At 41.3% G+C, this 22,031-nt stretch overlaps 1 protein-coding gene across 9 annotated transcripts in view; it reads right to left on the reverse strand.

Annotated features, from left to right (window-relative positions):
- Window positions 1-22,031, reverse strand: part of diaph2 (diaphanous-related formin 2) — a 297,267-nt gene that overhangs the window by 67,754 nt on the left and 207,482 nt on the right. For all 9 annotated transcript variants that reach the window (XM_037460863.2, XM_037460868.2, XM_062560592.1 and 6 more), the window contains one exon: window positions 14,369-14,493. In XM_037460863.2, coding sequence (XP_037316760.2) covers window positions 14,369-14,493 — 125 coding nt within the window. The remainder of the gene's footprint in view (window positions 1-14,368; window positions 14,494-22,031) is intronic.

A 22,031-nucleotide genomic window follows, 5' to 3' on the forward strand; every position in this document is an offset into this window, starting at 1 on the left:
TCTAGCCCTTTCCAACACTACTGCTACTAACTGAAATATTCTCCAGCTGTTGGAGTCTGCAAGGCAACACGAAGCCCATTTGGGGCCCTGTTCAGAAGATCTACTTACTCATACAATCGCTTCCTTTTGGAATCCTAAAAAGAGTTAGTAACCCACTTTCAAGCTTAGTTAATCTGAAAGAAAGGGATCAAGAGAAGAAAGAAGTTGGATAACATGCGAGCGCGTGGACGAGGCAGTTATACGCGGGTGAGGGAGACAGAGGGAGTACGAGAGCAAAAAGGGAGGTCTCATCTTTTTGCAAATCGTATCATCGCCGTGAAAGCGGACACAGTAAAGTATTACTGCTAATCTCCAATCCGCACCTTGAAAAGAAGTCTGACTTTCATTTGCCACTGACAAGGCCCCTCTTGTGCTCTCTGTGGAGGACAGAAGTCCTCAATGAACAGATTACACAGTGGAATTTACTGTCCTCCAACAAGGGCTGTTCAATGAATTTGTTTCATTTAGCAAGTTATTTCATGAATGTTTTCGTATACTACGTCTATAGCTCTGGAAAACAACAACAAAAAAACATATACTGTGCTATGTAAAAAGCCCAAAAGTTGGTCGACTGTGAAATTAAAACTAAACTCAGAAAGGATTACAGGATTATTATCTCTGATCAGCCTTGCATCTGAGAGAATACTTGATACTGCTCTGTTTCAGATCAAATCTAATAAGCTTAAAGGTAAGTATAGGGCTTAGTATTCATTTGTGGATAGAGAAACCCATTCTGTACATAGTTCACTTGTAATATGATAAGGAGATATTGCTGGAGGATTAGGTTATCTCCCAAGAGATCTATTAGTGGATAAATCCCACTGGCTGTCTTGTGAATCATTACCTTACTGGTTACAATCTGATCTCCTTCAACTACCAACACAATGACCACACACACACACAGCAAAGCATATGTACACACTCTGTGATTTAAAACCCTCACGCTTGACATTACACGGATGCATTTTTAAGACATATTGTATAAGAATGGCATCGAGTGCAAAAGTGGTGCCCCGAAAGGATCGTTTAGGAGGCATCTCGGCTTCAGTAAAACAAACATCGAGATGCTAATTGTGGATCGCTAACGTCGGTCTGCAGCAAAGCCTATCCATGGGCATATGTGGGGGTACGGATGAGGTAGAGAGAGAGAACAGATTCTGCATGAGCTGTAAATCCTGCAATAATGGCTAAAGTGCCATTGGATGACACGGGGACTATATCTTCTTCATGGAGAATATAGTTTCAGTCAAACTGGCTCCAGCAAAGTGCCTTTTAGCTATCAGGACAATAACCAAAATAGAAGGCTTTAACGGGATGGTAATGGAGAGGCAATTGGTAGAAGAATTCTGCGGAGTCAGAAAAGCCTGATGCCATTTTTAACACATTGGCACAATACATCACCGGCCTGGCCATAACATTACACATTCAGCTCAGACAGCATCATGCACCGCAGTCACGACCGTGGTATTTAGCAAGGAGAAAAAGAAGGAAAAAAAAGACAACAACCTGAACTGTGTTCCTGCACAGAGCCTAAAAGTTGGACGGAGAAAATTCAATCGACTTTTTTTTCTACCTGTTAGAAATCTATTAGAGGCCAATACGGATGTGGATGGGGAAAGGTTTGAGATGTTTCAGGTCAGCCTTAGAGGTTAATTGTTGATTCGTCTGTCTGGTCAGTGAGGGGATCACTGTGTGAAACCAATCCAGAAGGCAGGAGATGAACGGTGAGTGTGGATGGCATTGAGAAGATTAGAGCGGTTGATGGGGGAGGCAGAGAGAGAGAGAGAGAGAGAAAGAAGATGGGAACATGAACCAAAGGCCTTCAAATCAACGTCCTCCCAAAGCTGCTAGTGCTAACTGGCTGCAGCCGTATACCTAATGTGCTTAAGAGGGGTTATGTGTTGGCAAGGCCATTGAGGCCAGCCGTACGTGCATTAAAAGTACAAAGGCAGGGTTCACCTGCTCCACCCCCGTGGAGGGGTATCAAAATGAACCTACTGCAACAGACATACAAGTAGAATCTGCTGGACCAAAGGAGACAAACAGATTACAATCCAGTTTAAGTCACACACACACACACGGAAACCTCAAGGAACTTTTAAAAATCTAAATATGGTAAGCAAAAAAATCATCACTAACTGAAGTTGGAAAGGAGAAAGGCTTTCCTTTGTCCCGATGAAGGTCGAGTTAATATGTAGAATGTAGACCGTGGTGGAGTGATGATAAATATTTGGCTGTCTGTTCGGATACACAATGAAAAGACACGGCCATCCTGTGGGCATTGCTCCACATCTCTCTCCGGCCTCCTCCATGCCAGTCCCATTTCACAAGTTGTTCTACATCTGTGAGACATAAACACGGGCCTGTGCACGCTCTCGCATATACAAGCATGCAGCAAAGGGCCGTGCTCACACACGCTCACACATAGCGAATGTCCCTAATCACCTTGCTCAGAGATGAATGAGTTTGCCGCTGTCCTTTATCATTTTAATCACTTCAATGGAAAATGCCTCATTCACGGCTATCATTCTGTGCTGCCTGGCAGCAATCTCCTGGGTACACATTACTGCACTCCCCTAAAACACCCCCCTTCACAGGGACAATGACCGTCCCCTCTCCGATAGTACAAACTCTTGTGATACTAGAGCCTAATGTAACCACCTCAAATCGTTTCATGGCTAATGCCAGGATGCCTGATCGTAATTATAAATCTGCAATTACTTATGAATGAGTGTGTATATACACATTGAACACAAACACAAACAAATTAGGCTAGTTGCTAAATGTAAATTTGTATTCAATTTATTAGTATATACATCGTGCAAGACTCGTCGTGGACATATTGTTCCAACAATAAGGGATAGAGACACAGAAAACTCCCCGTAACGTGCATTTGTCACTGATTGTATAGCTGTGAGCCTTAAACTGAGGTTGACCCGAATGTCTTAATTTGCAGAAGCTTCATTGGTAGCCATGGCAAAACAACATTAGAAATATAATTCTAGAGATTTTTAAAAATACTGTCTAACCTTCAATATATGTACAGAAAAGGGGAGTGTGGTACAACACCAATGCTAACATTATACTAAAATTCAATTTATTTCGTTTTTTTATTTTTTTTTAAAGGTAATTTCTTTGTCTTGATGAAATGCATGGAAAAGAGGAAAGGTGAAACAACCAATTCTTTTTTATTAATAATTAAAAATGCAAAGATGTGCCAGTTTAAGAGCACTTCTGAATATTAATCCTGGTCGGCTCTCTTTGAAGCAGACCCATTGATAATCACTCTATTTGACATTTTCTCTACATGCATATTGTTTGTTGGTTACTCGTTATCTGCATATCTGTCACAGTTGAGATAACCGTCACTTTCAAAAGTCAAACTTATTTTGGCTCCTTAAAATGAAAAGGTGACTTTTAAAGATGGTTCTAGTCACAGTTTGTTGGAAAAACAAACACCATTAAATGTTGTACGATACTGTGAGGCAAGTCTTTATTACCTAACTTAACTGAATGGTACTGATTTATACTTATCTAAAGGTGCAAGATCCAAGATTGGTAGCATTTCGATTGCCTCTAAAAACTGCTAAACAGTGCTAAAGGCAGTAGCAGTGCAAACAACAGAGAAAGTGATAACAGTGTTTACGTGAGTATGGGAGCTATGCTATCACCTCAATTTAATGATGCTACTGATTCAAATTGCATTGGGTCATTATTTGATGTTGAAATAAAACATATCAGTTCAGGAATGTGTTATGCAAATTCCTACAATATAATTGAATAAGTCTGCTTTTTACCATGAAACGTAGGTTGTTGAGTGTTGAGTGTGTGCATTTAATACAATGAAAGGAAAAAACTTAAGAGGCTACAGAATTAAGGTGATCAAAGGTTCAGTCGAGTAATTTCAGGCTTTTCTTTTTCAAGCAGTCAGGGGCATCATGATTTTGTTCATGATTTTACCAATTGTAAGATTGGAGAAAAATCCTCTGGTCTTTCTAACCGGAAAGAAACTTACATTGTACCTTTGACAGCCTCCTGAAAACATACTTCATTGGACTTTCGTTGAAAAGTTCTTTTCACAACTATCATCTTTAATTAACCATTTTCTATTATGCAGCTAGACAGTAAAATAAAGTCTGATGGGTAGATGCAAACATTAAGAGTGGGCAAATGGAGTACATGCAAATATATTATATTTAAGATCCACCCAAATGACATTTCTTATAGAGGTTCAACACTTGGTCAAACAAGCCTGAGGCATCATGACCGCTGTATCTGTGTCACCACAAACATCACCCAAGAACACATTCAGCATACAGAACGCTTAAAAACTGCAGTTGTCTAAATTCCTGATTCTGAAAGTCTTTGTTTTGGAATCTTAATGAATGCATGCAAAAACAAAATCTCCAGGTTGGTGTTTTGATGCTGGCAACCATATAGTAACACCACCTTGTCACCACTGAGCTGTGTCCCTCCAGTTAACACCTGTTGCTACATCCTCCACCACCTCTGGGTATCTGTTGTCACAGGAGCGCCTGTTGTGTGACGTGTAACATCAGTTCACATTTGGACAGAAATGTGCTTGATGTGTATAAATATTTAGAAAAAGAAAACAAATCAATGTCTTCATCCCAAAGCAATTGCGTAATGCTGGTCGCAAAAGAAGTTCATGGCCACTGTTAATACGCCTTTAATGTCCAGTGAGTCTGGAGTATGTTATGGCAAACCCTTTCGTATGCTCCAACTGTTTTTCTGAGCATTGTCTGATATTTGTATCACGAATGGCTCTTCAAAAGAAACTTGTGTCGTGAAGTTGATTTGACTAAGATATGAGTCCTGTCTCTTTCGCTATGTCACATCTTTATAACTAGTAACCTAAAGAAAAATTGGATTAACAAGGAATCTAAAAGTAAAATTCAACTTGATTGAGAACCTCAAGGTGACTTAGTACAAACTTTCAACTTCTGCAGTTCTAACCACCTTCACCCCCGCGCAAAAACAGAGGAGAGGAACAAAGAGCGAGAGATGATGCCGGTTTGCCTCCGTATATCCTCACTTCCAACCAATGTTCTTCAGCTGGGATGGGGAGCTAAAAGGCACAGAGGTAAAAAAGCCTAGGGATCAATCATAAGTCTTAATCACAGAAAGTCAATTCAAGGGCAGCTGTTGCAGCTTCAGGTAGCAGACGTGTCCCAGACATTCCTGTTGCTGTTAAATGAAAAGGGCTCAGACCGGTCCATACGGCATGTGTGTGTGTGTGTATCTGTGACCTAAAGAAGCATAAAGAGGAAATAGAAAAAGGAGGGGGGGAGGGCGAAATGGATTAGAAACAATTATGCTTCTAACCCTTTTTTTATTTTGTATGTCACTGCTGGTGTTAAATGCCTCTCGCTCCCTCTGTGTCAGTGCACCAGCCAGAGGTTCCTCTTAACAGCAAACAGTCTAATCTCATATAATCATGTCCATGGAGGAGACATCAACAATACAACCATTAGCACTTTTGGGGGTAACCTTACGTATTTAGGCAGTTCATCTGCTAAATAGAGGTTAATTGTCAATAAAACCCACATGGACATTGTAATTGTTTTGACTCACACTATTTTAGCCCTATTGGGGAAATATATAAATATAAAGCTGTGAATACTCCATTTACTGTGACCTGCGTGGCAAATAACTGTTTGGATGCATTGGGAAGAGGTAATGAGGATATATCAATGTATGGTAATGCCAATGTGGGAATGTGTATTCATATAGTGCTATAAGTGAAATAAGACACACAGATGAAGCTGTTTAAACCAATATTCATTCCTAATTGCTTAGTTATGATTACCCTAAACATAGCAAGTGACATAGCTGCTAAGGGCATTGATTATTGATTGATTGGTCCAATTGACCCTTTGCTAGGAGATTAGTAAGATCAGCCCTTAAAACAAAGAATGACTACGGTTTCACTACAACTAGTTATGGTCAAACATTGCGTAATAAATCAAGCAATATTCACTACCTGGATTGGACGGAGATATAACGTTTCTAAAATGTTTCTACGTGAAAAACTTTCTAAGTTCAAACAATGCTCCCAGTTCTAGTTTCCGTACCAATTAAGACACAGTATTTCAATTTAGAAAAGTGATCAAGGTCTCTTGTATAGAAAATCAAAATGACCAGAATTTGCTTTTTTGCTTGAATAACAAAGAAGTATGCAGGCCTCCCAGCACATGTCCTCAGCAAAGAATATCCTCCAAAAACTGGAATTCAGCAGTGTGTTTTGACAATTCTGTCTCGGCCGTGACTGGCAGAGAATGCCAGCCAATCCACTTTTGAAATGCGACAAGGAAAAACAAAGCCTGTCAGAATGAGTCGGAGAGACGTCTACTGAGAGCCACATGTGGTGGGAAACAGAGTCGGGGGGGGGGGGTTGGGGATCGGGGGAGATGGAGAGGGAGACACTGTGCATCCTCTACATGACTCTGTCCCTGAGACACGCGTCATGCTGCTCCCCCCCGACAGTGGGTGCCTCTGACAGGATACTGTCTGTGCAGCATTCCCCGTCGGTGTGATTGATGAGCCTCATTTTGCCAATTACTGGCGAATCCCCTGTTGACTACCATCAGATTGCCGTTTGTAACTGTTAGTGTTTCTGACTGTCACAGATTCATTTTAATTAGGGATCTCTTACTCCACCGACTTTTCCATTGTGCCTCAAATGTGTGACGCCGGGTGCACAGCGGCATGCTGGGGAGATGGTCCACCGTGTTATCTCGCAGTCATTAATTTATTCACAAGTACATGCCTGAAACTGTTAAAGGCCACATCTTTTTGACGTAGTCAACGTTAATGTTGACCAAGTACAGTATCTTATAATTAATTAGCAAATGGGAGGTAATTAGTGCACTTTATTTGCCTAATGAAGCGCCTAATTGCCCCAAAGCGTGCAAATGCAGTCAATAACTTCAGCTAATCGCTTGTCGGCACAGCGTATGTACGAGCTAACTGCGGGAGAGATGGCTCGCAGTCGTTCGGACACGGGGGCCGAAAGGGTAGCCCCCTCCACGCGGCAACGTTAGAAACCAACTGAGAGCCCAGTAGAGCAACACTGTATTCCCCGGACAGCATCGGCAAGGGAAGGAATAGCATTAATGTGGGCGGGAAAGGAGAGCAAGTGTTAGTTTGATTTACATTTTAGTGAGGCTTTCAACTGGCGCACACAGCGACTTCTGCTAATGATACTCAGGCCTTTTCATCAAGGAGCCTTCCTCCACCTTTTGAGCGCATCGCATTTGTTCGTAATAAGGGACAACACATGGTGCTACAACCTATTATGCTGCTTTGTATCGGAAATACACATCCGCCATTGTAGAAACATGTGCTCTGTACACCATCTACTATCGTTAAGTACATTTCACTCATTTTACAATTACCTGAATGGATAATGCAGGTGGCAAAGGAAAACAGCATTTTCCCAAGAGGCAACCTGCACTATTGGGGGTCGACCAATAATAAAAACCGACTAAATGCTTGGTGGCTCATATTCACTAGACAAATAACTCTGGTCACGTTTCCCTTCCACTTGCATTTGATAGAATAATTTGCCAACAATGGGCCTGCCATTCAACTTAGACTCAGGGATTTCATTAAAACATCAAATGAAAGTGAAATCATGAGCCATGACGGTGGAGAGTGGGGATGGCTAAGCAGAGAAGCGTGGCTGGTGTCTACTGCAGGATTAGAGCTCAGCAACAAGTGCTCAAGGGGGGCTTTGCATCAAACCCAGGAGCCCATGACAAATGAGGGCGGCTGGGCTTCTGTCTATTACCCTGCACTAAGCTCAGGCCTTTTGGGGAAGTAATGAGGTGCAGATTGTTGCCGCTGCCACTGGGTCCTCTGCCCGACTTTCTGCAGAGCCGAAATAATCAGCGGACAGCCGGGCCACTGGGACAAAGCAGCAGACCAACACATGGAGACATGGAGATAAAAGAGATTAACCCAAATAATTTCCTATTTTAAACACTATAATCGTCAAATACATTGGCCCTTCTCCTGCATGTTATTTCGTGTCGCTGTAGGAAGTATAGGAATGAATGCACGGAGGATGTGTACCGAGGGATTCTGCATTTAAGGGTAGCAGCCCTGAATCCCAACAGGACACAGTAGATCCCAAAGGACACCCTCTTAGACCGGCGAGGGGGAGGGGGGGGGGGGGGGGGGGGGCAGGAAGGCTCTATCAGTGGAATATGGCAGTTGTTCACTCAGGAGCAAAGGCCTGGATCCAGTGGACATCATTGGTGTACCTCCTGCCCTCCAACAACCCCCCTCCCCCCGCCGCCCCCCCGCCCCCGCTCCCCACCTCCTGCCCCTGGGAGCTCTAGTCCAGGAAGCTTGTCAGAAGGCTTACTCTACTGCTTAATGGAGCTGCCACATCAGGCCGAGTGTCACAGCCTAACAAGATACTGATTGGCGAACTTCTAGGGAATTCGCTCATACGACCAGAGGGCAGCAAACTGGTCTTTCTCTGGCGATGAACACGGCAGCCGACAGACGAGGCACCGGCAATGCATTTTGAACAGTACATTTGCTCTGTGAGATCTTTTTTTTTTTTTGGAGATTCATCAGACTTTGATACATGGCTGATGTGTATCATTCTGAATTCTGCTCTGAGAGGCAGAACCGCCAAATTCTACAAGGATACATTCATATCTTTGGCTTCAGAGGTTGCCATGTGTTCAAATCTGATCATCCAATCATTTTACACAATTTATAGAGTTGAAGTTATTGGTCATTAATTAACTGGGGACTCATTTTATATTATAGTAATTTTAAGTTATTTACAAAATAATATTGACAAATGTCCCCTCCTTAAACGTGAGGGCTTGCCTGTATATATATTTTTCTTGATTTAGAGTCAATTCAATTTGATTTAGTGTGACAATGAACATGATGTACAATAAACCAATGAAAAGAAACATATGATAGTAAATACATTTGCTTTTTGGGATAAACAATAATTGGATTAATAAAAATAGCTGTAATAATAAAACGTTCATGCAAAATTAAAAATATATACTAATGCCGCCCTAACTAGTGAGGTAATTGACATTATTACAAAAGTAAATAAACAAAGAATTGCTCAATGTGCAATGGAGCAGTGAGGGTGTCGTGGTGTATGAAGCGTCGAAGGGCAGTATGGGAAAAATACTGTATAATTGCTGAAACTTTTTCAGGTGGGATAAGCAATGTTTTTTGAAGCTGTAAATACAAATGTTGGTCATAGCGTCTGTGCTTTGGAAAGTCAATTCAATGAACTCTATCTGCGGCAAGGCCAGTTCTTGCCCTACTTAAGGTTATTAAAAAATATAAAAGTGTTGTGTTTTTTATAATTGTCATCAAGGTAATACAACAGCATTGCCAAAACAACAAAAGAGAAAATCCTTTTTCATTTACATTTTGGGCTACTTCTTTACAAAACCCAATTACAAGAATAATTCTAGTTTTAGCAAATGTTTTTATGTTTTAGACACAAAGTTATTAAAATGAGTTAATTATAATTGCAATACCCTCCCTGACATGCGGAATGCAACATGAAAGATGACTATTTGTAGAAATGCACTGCTGCTTTTCACAAGTCTGGACATTCATTTTGAGGGGAGAGATACATACCCAGTATTCATGCAGCCAAATAGGCTGCTTTAAGCACCTTTACTTATTTACACTGGTTTCTTCTCATTTTGATAATTAAAAAGCTTCTGTGGTTTATCTCTGGTTCAGTTAATTGGCCACACAGTTCACAGTGAATTTCATTAGAGGAGGAAAACACTGCGAGTTGAGGAAGGGGTGGTGGGGGGGGGGCTTAAAGGAAGGTGGCGATTTAGAGAGAAACCGTATGTGTGGTAATAGGGTGGGTGTTTGTGTACTTAGTGCTAGCTTTAAACATTATAATGTACAACCGAAAGCGCCACCAGCATGATTTAACCCAGTTCCCTAATCCACACACGTTCAAAAATAGACACGAAGATTCTGTAAATAATTGGATTTATCTCTCATTCAAACACACAAAGGTGAGATTGAGAGGAATAACTTCTCCAAGCAACACTGTGCTTCTCCAAGTCAAAATAAGCCAGTACCAGGGGATGTCTCCGCAGTTTAAACTCAGCAGCCTGCTAAATAGAACAATTGTTTCACTAACAACCATTTATTCAACCTTAAGTGCCTGGTGCCCGAAACAAGAGAATGCCGTTTACACCTGTACACACACACACACACACACACACACACACCTAGCCTGAAGCCAACAGAGTCTACAGCTACTGCCGTTTGACAAAAGGCCAGCTAGGAACACATAATGGTGAATCTCTTCTCTGATGTCTGAACTAAATCAGCCAAAAGTATCTGAGAACAACAAAAGTGCATCTGTCAATTTTTAAGAAGGTGGTTATGTTGGTGTTATAGGCTTTCTGTGGAAAAAGTGTGACTGGCCTGACCTGATAAAAGGTTGGTGTGAGCACCTGGCACTGCAGGGTGGGTGAGCTCTGTGGGGTCACATGACTTGAGGCTCCATATTGATTAACGGGTAAGTACTATTGTTGCTGCTTGACCGGCGACTTCTTTACAGCGGGACATTTTCAAGGAGGATGTCGATATGACATTTGCGCTTGGAGTTGGAATTATTCTGTCCCTCCTTCGTTAAGACAGACTTAGATTGTGACTTGGATTTAACAAATAAACATCAACTTTCACACGTCTAACCTCATCAGATGGACAACGCCGCCAAGGAGGTTGCTTGGAATTCTGAGCGAATCAAGGCCACGATTCATCAAGCAACTCAGCCCCATTCATTTGTCCTTGTAGGAGTTGGATCCTTATACATAACCATTTTACTGAGAGGACTCGCACAGGGGAAAACAACTAATTATTTTCGAATTAAAAAAGAAAACATTACAAAAAACGGTAGTATCAAAATAAAGAACGTTCTGAACAAGAAAACCTCTAAATAAAAATGTTAATGAAACAACATTCCAAGAAATCACAAAAGCTCCTCTTCTGTTTCCTGATTGTCACTTACTCACATTAGACTGTTTTGAGAGACAAAATGAAGACTGGCTAAATCTATAAGCCCAGTCTAATATGTCGTAATGAAGATGGCCCCAGAGGATGGCTTCTCGTCATTCAATGTGTGGGAGTTGGTGAGAATAATGGGCTCGGACTCTGGCCTTCTGGGAAATAAAAGGTTAAGCTAAATATCAGTGGGTTGGGTTAAGGCATCGAGTACATAAGGGGGAGATGTATTGGACACGTCGAGGCACCCAAGGTTCAGTCCGGTCTCTCATCATCCCCATCGAGCCACCTGTCCAACATTAATATTCCAGTATGCAGAGTCCCACTCAAAGCCCCCGGCTCTACTCCATCATATTCAGCAGGAACTGTAAATGGGGGCGTGTGAGGGTGAGTGAGTGTGTGTGTGTGTGTGTGTGTGTGTGATAGCCATAGCCTCATGGTGAAATAGGGCTCTCTGGGGGCTTGTGCCTCAACTCTACAGCCTTTGTGGGTTCCCATTACTTCTGACAGATAGAGATCACTAAACTGCTGAACAAACACGCCATTCAGTCATTTGCATAAATTACAGTAATGGAAAGAGAAAAATGTATCAATAAAGCCAAATGAAGTGCTTCCACTAAGCTCTTCACTGCTTTCTTCCTTTCATTCCATATTTCTTTCGTTATGTATTTTCTCTTCTCATATTCCTATATTTTAGTATTTCATAACTGCTACTAAGCTTCTGCTGGTGTAGAGTTATGTTACTATTTTTGTGGTAAAAACATCAGACATCAGACGAAGGATAAAGATGACGTATTCTCACAAATATTTGATTGTGCCAGACATAAATCTGACTTTATAATGGGCAAAAACCTGAACAACAAAACAACCTAACCTAACAAATTAGGACCACTAATCATACGTGGTGGGGAAAAAAAAAAAAAACAACATTTATTGTTGAGGGTTTAATTAAAACTATGCTGCTTTGGGGCGCATATTACATTTAACATACCCTGCAGTGACCATGGCCTACTGAAATAAATCTCAGGAAAAACGCTCACACGTGTCACAGTGAAATAGAGGCACATGTACTCACCTACACATACATTGTAAATTACTCTTACTCACTAACACACACACACACACACACTGACTGACTGACTCATTCATCACAGCGCCCAGCAGTCGAGACAACAGTGCTTCACTTAACTTTTCCGGGGTTGCTCAAGCATCAAATGCATGACTTTTAGCTGTTGTTGTTCTTCCATCTGTCATGCTTCAAGGAACCACTTTTTTTTAATTTATTTTTTTAATACCAGGGAAAAGTTTAAAGAGGTATGATTACCTTGCCTGCTATCGTATGTGTACCAAAGGGAATGCCAACCAAGAATATACAGCACTGTATTTCACACTGACATTGTTCCAACACTTTGCTGTGCAACACAGATTAGAGTGCTACGTAAGCTCATCGCAAACACTGGTACTAAAAAGCTCAGTAAATGAAGCACAGCCTGGGCTTTCTTTCTCTTGCATAGAAACAGCCCGGAAATAAATGTCTTGGAAGGTTTAAGACAGTAGAAAATATTGTCTTTAGTGACAGACTTCCAAAAAATGGCTTACGGTGTGTATATATATGTGTATATATACACATATATATATATACGCAAAAATCCTGGTGTAACAAACAGACTCGAAACTTCAAAGGCACTAAGAAAAATGAGTTTGCAGAGTTCTAGTGTCCTGATATCATGCACTGACGATGAATATCAAGAAAAGGGAACTTGGAACTTAAACTGTTTTGTACTACATGCCAACAAAAAAGTGACAGCAAATAGTTTAATTAGTTTGAGTCTCGATGCATCTGCATTCCAGAAGTTACAACAGTGAAAAGTAAGACTTAAAAATATGTACAACTGAAGCAATTCAGCCAATCAAGACACTCCAAAGTGGAGTGATTAATTATATATAGACGCTCGTCAGTGCTTTCCTTTTGGTGGTTACTTTAAATAAGGCAGTAACCGAAATGGATCTGATTAAATCCTATTAGGCCCTCCTTCCTAGTGCCAAAAACTCGATCAGGTGGGAAGGGGCGAAGGGGGAAGTGGGGTGTTCCAGGTCAGCCCGAGTCAGCCTCTCTCTGCCACTCTCTGGGGAGGGACTCCAGACAGTGAAGGAGAGGAATGCTGCAGTATATCTTCACTTCTCCATTTCCTCTCACTCAAGCCTCTGGTTCTCGGAGGACCCCGGGAATCAATACTGACATCGGGGCGCGGGGAGGCTTTCTCGCCTGCTCTGCCTCCGAGTCGCCGCCAGGGAGGTCTTTGCTTCAGATTTTTATTTTTTTCTTCTTCTTCTTTTTTTTTTTTTTAATCACACAAATTTAAGTGCCCTTCTTTGATTGTGTGCAGATTGTTAATGCGCTAGGAGGCTATTACTCTTAAACCGCCCAATGTGCAAACTCAGCCTTAATAAATCTCAGATAAAAGGAAGCAAAAATCAGGTTAAATTCTAAATTACATGAGGGCGGCTGGCATATGGATACACTTACCCGCTTCTTAAATTACTCGAGCGATTCTGTCTTCTCTTGCTAGAGACAAGCCAAGAAGACACTGCTGAATGCTTTTTTTTTTTTTTTTCCTCCCCATGAAAAACACCCTCGCCTCAGGCTATTGACAACAAACCTGATTTTCCGACATTGATCACACCTATACAATGAGGACCTTCCCTCTCAGAAAGGGCATTCAAGAAAGTGCAGAGACACGGCTAATTCAATTTGGGAGCGGAGACGCTCGGCTTTAAGTGAAACACTTTGTTATCGAAACAGGAGAGGCGCCACGAGAGATAGTGCACGGACGGCTGTGTGGAGACACTCATGGCCGGTCAGGAGATGAAATCACGGATAGGCGATAAGTTGGTGTGAGGGGCTAGAGTCCCCCATTAGAGTGTCCCAGGGGACAGGCAGCGGTGGCAGAGTGCGGTAAAAATAGCCAACGGGCAGGATTTCACTCTTGGGACACGGGGGAGGAGTGAAGGGGGGGGGGGGGGGGTGAGGGGGGGATCCGATCAACATCTCATAGCGAGGCAGCCGGATCCATTCCCTACGTTCCCTTGGGTGCCACCTATCACACCAAGTGACTTAAACTGCTTGCCACTGCCGGGTCAGAACACGTACGGCACACTTGTTTGTCCCCTGCCGTCCAACAAAATGCACATACAATACCTTCACATCTGCCTGAATACGAACAACAACAAAGCGTGAAAATGACCACCATAAAAAACAACAACAACAAAAAAAGGATATCATCATCTTTTCCACAAACTTATCTTGTTGGTCGTCGGTTTTGGGAAAGTTCTGGATGTCGTTCTCAAGCCTCTGGATGTGACGTTCCATGGTGGCCAAACTGCTATTTAAGATGTCGGCTGACACTGTGGGGAAAAACAAACAAACAATCAACCACAATTAAGACACGCTGGACTCAGTCACGGGTTTCCCTTTGATGGGAGACGGCCAAAATAACACTTTGTTAAGGTCCACATAGTAAAACTACCCACACCCAGGTTGGACGTGGATGTGTTTCGACATCCTGCGTAATCCATTTGTGTGTGGGGGCCAGGTAGCGGCCGTGTGTAAACGTGTGTGTACAGTTTGCGTGCGGCTCGTCGATCAGTCTGTAATCACTGCTCGCAATCCACAGTATTTAGATCAGGCCTTTCAAGTCGAGACTTCAGACAGCACGCAGTGGCTCAGGGGATCAGACGAGACAAGAGCGTGGATGCAGTAACATGGTAGTGTTAGTCCTATCGGACATACTAGTACTGTATATAGGTCTTGGAAAAGAGAAAAAGAACATTTAATTAAAGGTTAAATGCAGGAGGCGTGTGTCTTTAATGTGGTCCTTCCTATTGCACAGCTGGTCATTGTGAGTTACTTTACTCACTGATTGATAACCAAAATAAGGCCCGATAAGCACAGCGCTCATCATCAACTTATGTGATTTAACCTTCACTGCCCACACGTCTGCAAGGTCGGCCCATCCACTAGACTGTAATGGAAGTGCTGAGGGAGTGAGGATTTGGGTAATGGACAAGCTGTCAAGATATATGGCATCAATGACATACGGGTCAACCACGTCTAGCTTCACATCAATTCTATAGCTTGAATGTCCTTTTTCTTTTTTTCTTCCTCACCCTCTTTTTTTGACGATAAGATTGAATGACACGATTGTGGATCACATGCACCCCAAGGCACACTGAAACAACCTTCAACACGAGCACAAAAGGTATCTAAAGATCATTCCGACTGTAGGGTACACGCGAGCGGACACACTGACGGATTCACACAAACTGCCGGTTGTGATCAGTCTAGAAAAAAAAATGGAATAACGGTCAGGGCTGAGGGCACTGGCATTATTAGACTTTACAGCAGCTAGCCGACCGGCTGGACGGATCCAGTGACAGGGGACCTCGCAGCCCCTCCTCCTCAATTCTAACAGAGCTTACTGCCGGGGATCACCGCGAGAAAACCACACATCGGCCAGAGATCCACATGCTGCTGTCGCCCTGATCAGCAACGGTAAAAACACCTCATGGTATGTGGATAGGTGGATGAAAGATACATTTACAATAACATGAAGGTGGGCCATGGGAAGGTCACATCAATGCATTGTATTGCGTGGTGACTTTTGGTGGTTGCTTTTGGCATGTGTGGTTTTTTTCGGGAAATATTTTGTAGCCTTGTTGCTTCTGTGGAGCCGTTTCAGGACTAGCGTGAAGCTATCACGGGACAACAAGTCTTTGTTAAGATGGGAAGTACTTAGAGTTGAGAAAAACTGACATATAGATGTATTGACTGGTGTGTATATAATGTGCTGGTCTTCCTGCAAAACAACCTGAAACCCATTTAACACTAATGTGTGCTGCAAGGCCCGCCAGTATCTCTTAGTGACACCAAAAGTATCAGCCTCCAGGTTTCTAACAGAAGCACAATGTCTTCGACTGCACTTTAAATTCTTCCTCTCAACTTCCTGTGTGCTTTCATTGGCGCTCATGTCAAGCAAAACAAATAACTGCAGACGCTGTGAAGCATCGGGGAGACAAAAGGGAACAAGAAAGACAAAAGCAATTTGAAGGGCAAGAAGTGAACTTGTGTGAATAACAGACAGCATATAAAACTACTCTGTGGTCAGAATCCTTCAGTTATTGATATGAGCTGCGTAATGTTTGCCATCGATGCATTATTCATTCTCATGGACAAAAGACAGACAAAGAGTAATTCATTAAGCTTTGCCCCGTTTCCTTGGAATAAACTGCCAGGGAAAAATACTGTGTCGCTCACAATACCAAATCAACTGCTATAATGTGAATATGTCAATTTTATATTCAGTCGTTTGGAGACGGGGGCATTGTTCATATTGATTTATAGAAAATAATACCAATCTTTCATCCCCTGCTCTTGCAATACCACCAAAGGTGACAAAAGAAATCAAGATTTATTTTGAGTGTTACTGCCAACGTAGAATAAAAGATCAAGTTTTAAATAATCTATACACTTATGGGAACGAAGACGAACGCAACATAAACCCAAAGGAGAAGGTCGTTCATGAATGCATTCATCCCCGTAGTCAAATGAGTGCTTGCTTGTGTAGGAAGGCAGATGAGCATGAGAAGAAGTTAAAGAGACACAAAAGACATGTATAAATACAGACAGAAGCCCTGAGAGGCAAGTCAGGAAAAAATAAATCTGGTGCTACATTTTTTAAGACTGATTTAAATTGCTTTTTTTTACCAAGATAATGTGAACAAATCTGATTATAACAATCTAATATTGGTGGAGTGGGGTGGGCGAAGTTAAATTAGGACCAGATTTTACCACTGCGTAATATGTTCAATAATGACTTGCACACTCAGGACAAAGGCTGTTGATGAAGTCAATGCAAGAACAAAAAGTAAGTGAGGTCCATCTGAACATCAGCGGTACTTTCAGCCGCATTCCAGCGTCATCACACGAACATACTTAGCAGGCATAATGTTAACCGTGTTGAGATCAGCCAGATAACACTAAATGCAAAGTACATGTCAGGATGATGGGAATGTCACACGATTGGCGAGTATTGGTTCTGAAGACATTTACATTTTGATTATGATCACCAAAGGCATTACAGTTTGTCCTCAGATAGACACTATTTATCTTGAGTTGAATTAAGTCTGCTTGGCTGTTGCAGTGTGGCCATGATAATATCAGCACTTTATAGGTAAAAGGTCTTTAAGGCTCCAGAGATTATAGAGATGTTGAAACCTTTCAGGGCTTTGAAGAAGTAATCTTGCCCTAGCTTGTTATCTTTTCATCAAACCTCCTCTCACAGCCTCTTTGAATATCCAGCACGCGGAGAGGAGAGGGTGACCTTGAGGGGACTGTACACATGACTGCCAAAGGACATATTCATCACATCAGGGTAAAACTGAATATTGATCAGCAGCACGATGAACAGTACAATGATGCACTCTATGTTGATTCAAAAGCCTTTTTGAAGCCATTTAGTATCATGTCAAACACTCCCACCCCCTTAAAAGAGTTACATGTATTCCCCCCATAAAAATCACTTTTTTGGTCTTTTTTTCATTTCGCTATTGGTGGCACCTGAGAGTGAATAGGAGATGAAGTGGGAGGCAGAGTAGAGCACATCAGAGGAAAGAGACAAAAGGATAAACACAACTCTATGTGTTCCCCTTTCAGCAGAAATCAAAGCAGCTCCAGTTGCAGGAGTGAAAGTGATATTGTTGTTGTGACAAAGCAGTCACATTGATCCGCCTGATTACCTCGGATCATGCGATGTTAAAAACAGCGGGCTGGCGTAAGTGGGAAATGAGGGAATTTATGGACAGCATAAAACAAAGGAGACGTAGCAGACCTCGTGGCACTGTATTAAACATTATGTTGCAGGCATTGAAATGGCTCATTTTGTCCAGAGTAGTGAAGAAAAAAACAAAAAACAAGTTACTTTTCTATTTGTAAATTATGAAATACTCTACATATGTTAACACACATATAGAGGAATGATGAAGAATATCGTTGGTAGACAATGCAAGGAATATAATTCGGGTGACACGATTCCATACTATGCACAATCGCAGTTTGCCATTAATGTTGCACTAATTGCTTCCACATAAAAAGGGTAAATCCTTTTTACTTTTGCTCCATTTCCTCTTTTAATTTGCACTTCCGATAAAACCCTCCACATTACAGAACTGTTATCCTAATGACGGATTTGTTTTCTGATTAGGAGTTGATGGCACACTGTAGATCACAACCATACGGATCAAATGTGTTATGTTTAATCTGCAAATGCCCAGCAGCAACGACCACACACTGGAGACTTTTCATTAAATCAACGTGTAATCGACATTGCTTTCTAATACAATGAAATAATATATTTTTCTGAAGAACATTACATTAAATGTATATATAAATTAGTGCTGTGAAACGATAAAAATATTCGATCACCATTAATCGAATTTATTTCGTAGTTAACAAAATTACGATTAATCGCACATTTTGAATCTATTCCAAATGTCTCTTCATTTATTTTTTTCCATAATCCTTTCTTCATTTTAATCAACATGGAAAAGTGGATTGGCTTACTTTATGCAAATGTATTATTTTACTGAAAGACATAGCCAAACACGGCGGTACAAAATAAAATTATAAAGTGCACATTTTTGGTAAACAAGGACTCAGCCTGTAGTGCAGTTAAACCATGACTTAATATTTTCTGTTTGCTCTGAACAAAGCAGTCAGGCCTCTTATTTCAGAAACAATGAACCGTAACAGTTAGGTTACCAATAAAAGGTAAGCCTACAAATTCTTTGCTTTCAGCCAGCTGCTCAAACAGACAAGCCTGTTGACATTTTCAGGCAACAATCATCCACCCCTTATTTTTTTAAAGAAAATGTTAATCTCGCGATAAAAACATTTGTAGTTAAAATGGGTTTGCGTTAACGTTGTTAATAGCTCGTTTAACTGACAGCACAAATAAATGTATATGTTCATATTATATATGTCATTTAATGTCTTATAACTGCCTGCTACATCCATCATGGGGTAGCATCACATGAACCAAAACGAATAAAACCTGCCCTATGAAAGACATCATTGTGAAATTACAACATTTGAATGGAAGCATGAGCTGGAGCCAAAGAGCAAACATACAGGCAGACACGAAAAAAAGAAGAAAAAAAAGCCCACACTTTACTGTATCTCCCACTCTAGGAGGAGGCCTTGTTTACCATGGGGGTCATGTCTGAGAGACTTTATTGCTTTCGGCAGCCTTCACAGCTGCAGCCCAGTGCCAGATCTCTGGAGGAATTACAAATGGAGTCAATTACAATATATTTTGATGCATGGGAAAGTTTAGACATTGACCTGGGGTGATGACAATTCCCAGGAAGTGCTGAGGAAATCATTCAGGGCAATGTTCCTGTGCTATATGTGAGTCTCTGCCCTGCAATAAAAAGATATCAGGGACTCACAAGGACACCGCGGTTTACCTCCACTCCCCTGACAATCAACCATCCAAAGGCTTGTCCTGGACTTACTTGAAGATGGTTATTTCTCTATTACAAGTTTACATTTTCCCCTGAAGTTGCTTTTGGTGTCTTCCCACCCAACCGACTGGGAGTTAGGGGTGAACTGTACATTCCGACCTTTGTTCAAGTTTCAGTGCACGCATCATGCTGACAGGAGATGAGTGACCAGAGTCTGTTTTCATTTTGCATTGTTAGAGGGTGATGAGATGTCGGGTGAAGAAGATGACAAAGCTAGAAGTTGTTTCGAATCTTTAACCCCCCCCATTCAGGTGATCACCAGACGTAAAGTCTCTGCTACCGCATGTCTGTGAATGCCACGCATGCTACTAAAAACATTCAGTAATTCATGTTTTGCTCAGCAAATGAATTACTGACAAAACTGCTGCCATTCATTTTTTTTTTTGACTGTAGTTGACAGGAGAAATACTCAGAGATGGGGTGTAACAGTCTGAAGGGCCTCTAACCTCATTCACAACTTCAGAGGTGCACCTTCTCAAACATCCGTATTACCTGACACCCCCGAACCGACTCTCCCCAGGACGTCTCTGGGACCAAGAGGCCGAGGGGCAAGAAATTACTAAATGAAGCAAAAGCAAAACTCCGGTTTTTACATATTCATAATCGAGAACTACAATACGAGTGTTTTGGCCCGTGAGTCAAGGAATTGAGATAAACAATGTTGCTTTCCAGTGTTAATCAACATAGCTGTAAATTCGGTGGATACTTGAGTACGACACAGCCGCCAGATATTTATGGAAGGATAATTGGATGGAAGTTAAACGTTTGAAATTAAAATCTGGATACAAGAGGGTTAAATAGGAATATAAAAGGAAAACCCTGTGGTGGATTCTCTACGACGGCAGCAGTGGAAATATGGTTTGTGTGCAGTATTGACTGGTTCTTACTTGCAGGAGCAATAAAAAGAGAGGTGTCAGGATTGATCCGAAGATTTACCTGGTTGTTTTTAAAGCCCTGAATGGTCATGCTCCTGCCTATATCGGTGATCTACTAACTCCCCGTGAGCCTGATCGGTGCTGGAGATTCTCCAGCGCGGCTGTACTAATGGTTCCTAAATCTAGAATTTTCACTGATGGTGACCAGGCCTTTGCAGCCTGGACCCCTCGGCGGTGGGCAGACTAACTCAGTATCGTCTGGCTTTTTTTTTTAACATTATGGTACATATCGAAGCAATTTATTGTAAGTGATATTACTTAATTGCTTCATATCTTTTACAGGATTGGTGTCGTTTAATTTTTTCGAGGACAATGTTCTAGTCATCATATTATTATTATTAAAATAATTATATTATCTTTGTTATGTTGACCAGGAATACAGTGGTGACACCTTTTTCCAACTTGTCCCTCTTAATCCATCATAACTGACCTGAAGTTGACCATAGTGTTTACACAAAAGAAACCAGAAACGAAAGTCATCACTCCAGCATATGTTTTCACTTTTAAGTTCAAAATGGCAGAAAGTGTATTCATTCAAACATTTATTATTATCTAATCATCTAGAGCGCTATTAAAAATACATATTTTGGCCTCACTGTGGGATTTAAAACGTATGTCTTCATGCATGAGCCAAATTTGATTGAAAAAAAAATGAAAAGTACAGTGTTTAAAATAAAATCTGAAATGACTTTCAGTTGAAAGTTTAAGTAACGCATTGACCTCTATAAAAACAAAGAGAATACAGTCATTTATAGTGACTCCCTGTTAAGACTTGGCTCACAGATGTACTGGCTGGGAGTGCGCGAGGAATAGTAGGTGCCTTGATTGCAAGTCTTCACCCTTTTAAAAAAATCTTTTCTGCTTTATTACACATTCACATCGGAAACATCTTGCTTAGATTTCTCTGTCTATCCCTCATCCTGTAGCTTAGTCACAGTTTGTTCTCTTCTTTCCTCATACTCCCGTTCCCCTCTTGTCTTTTTGTGTGTCTGTTAGTTTCACATTTATAGCTCAAGAGCTCCCTCTGTGAGATATATTTCTGCGGCACTGAGCACTGTTCTGTGGGAACATTTACACAAATCTCACTAAATGTACTCGATGGAAAATAAAAATAACATCTTCTTGAGCCAGTGGAGTTTGACTCTTTTTACACAGTTCATAGAAAAGATTGCTCATTGCTAGAACTTGATGGATAGATATTTCAAATAGTAATTCTACAATGGTACGGTTTATTTCCCAGTATCTGTCTTTGTGATGATGTGAATAAGCCCTGACAATGCTTGAATAGATCATTAATACAAATAAAACTTCTGGCCATGCCCTTAATTAAACACTTCATGAATGAAAAGAGATGTATTATTAGTATTAGTTCTTAGAACTCACCAGCTATTTCATTTGGCAAAATATGTGTTCCTTATACTTATTAGG

Source organism: Pungitius pungitius, chromosome 2 (genome assembly GCF_949316345.1).
Source record: "Pungitius pungitius chromosome 2, fPunPun2.1, whole genome shotgun sequence".
In the NCBI taxonomy this organism is placed as follows: Eukaryota; Metazoa; Chordata; class Actinopteri; order Perciformes; family Gasterosteidae; genus Pungitius; species Pungitius pungitius.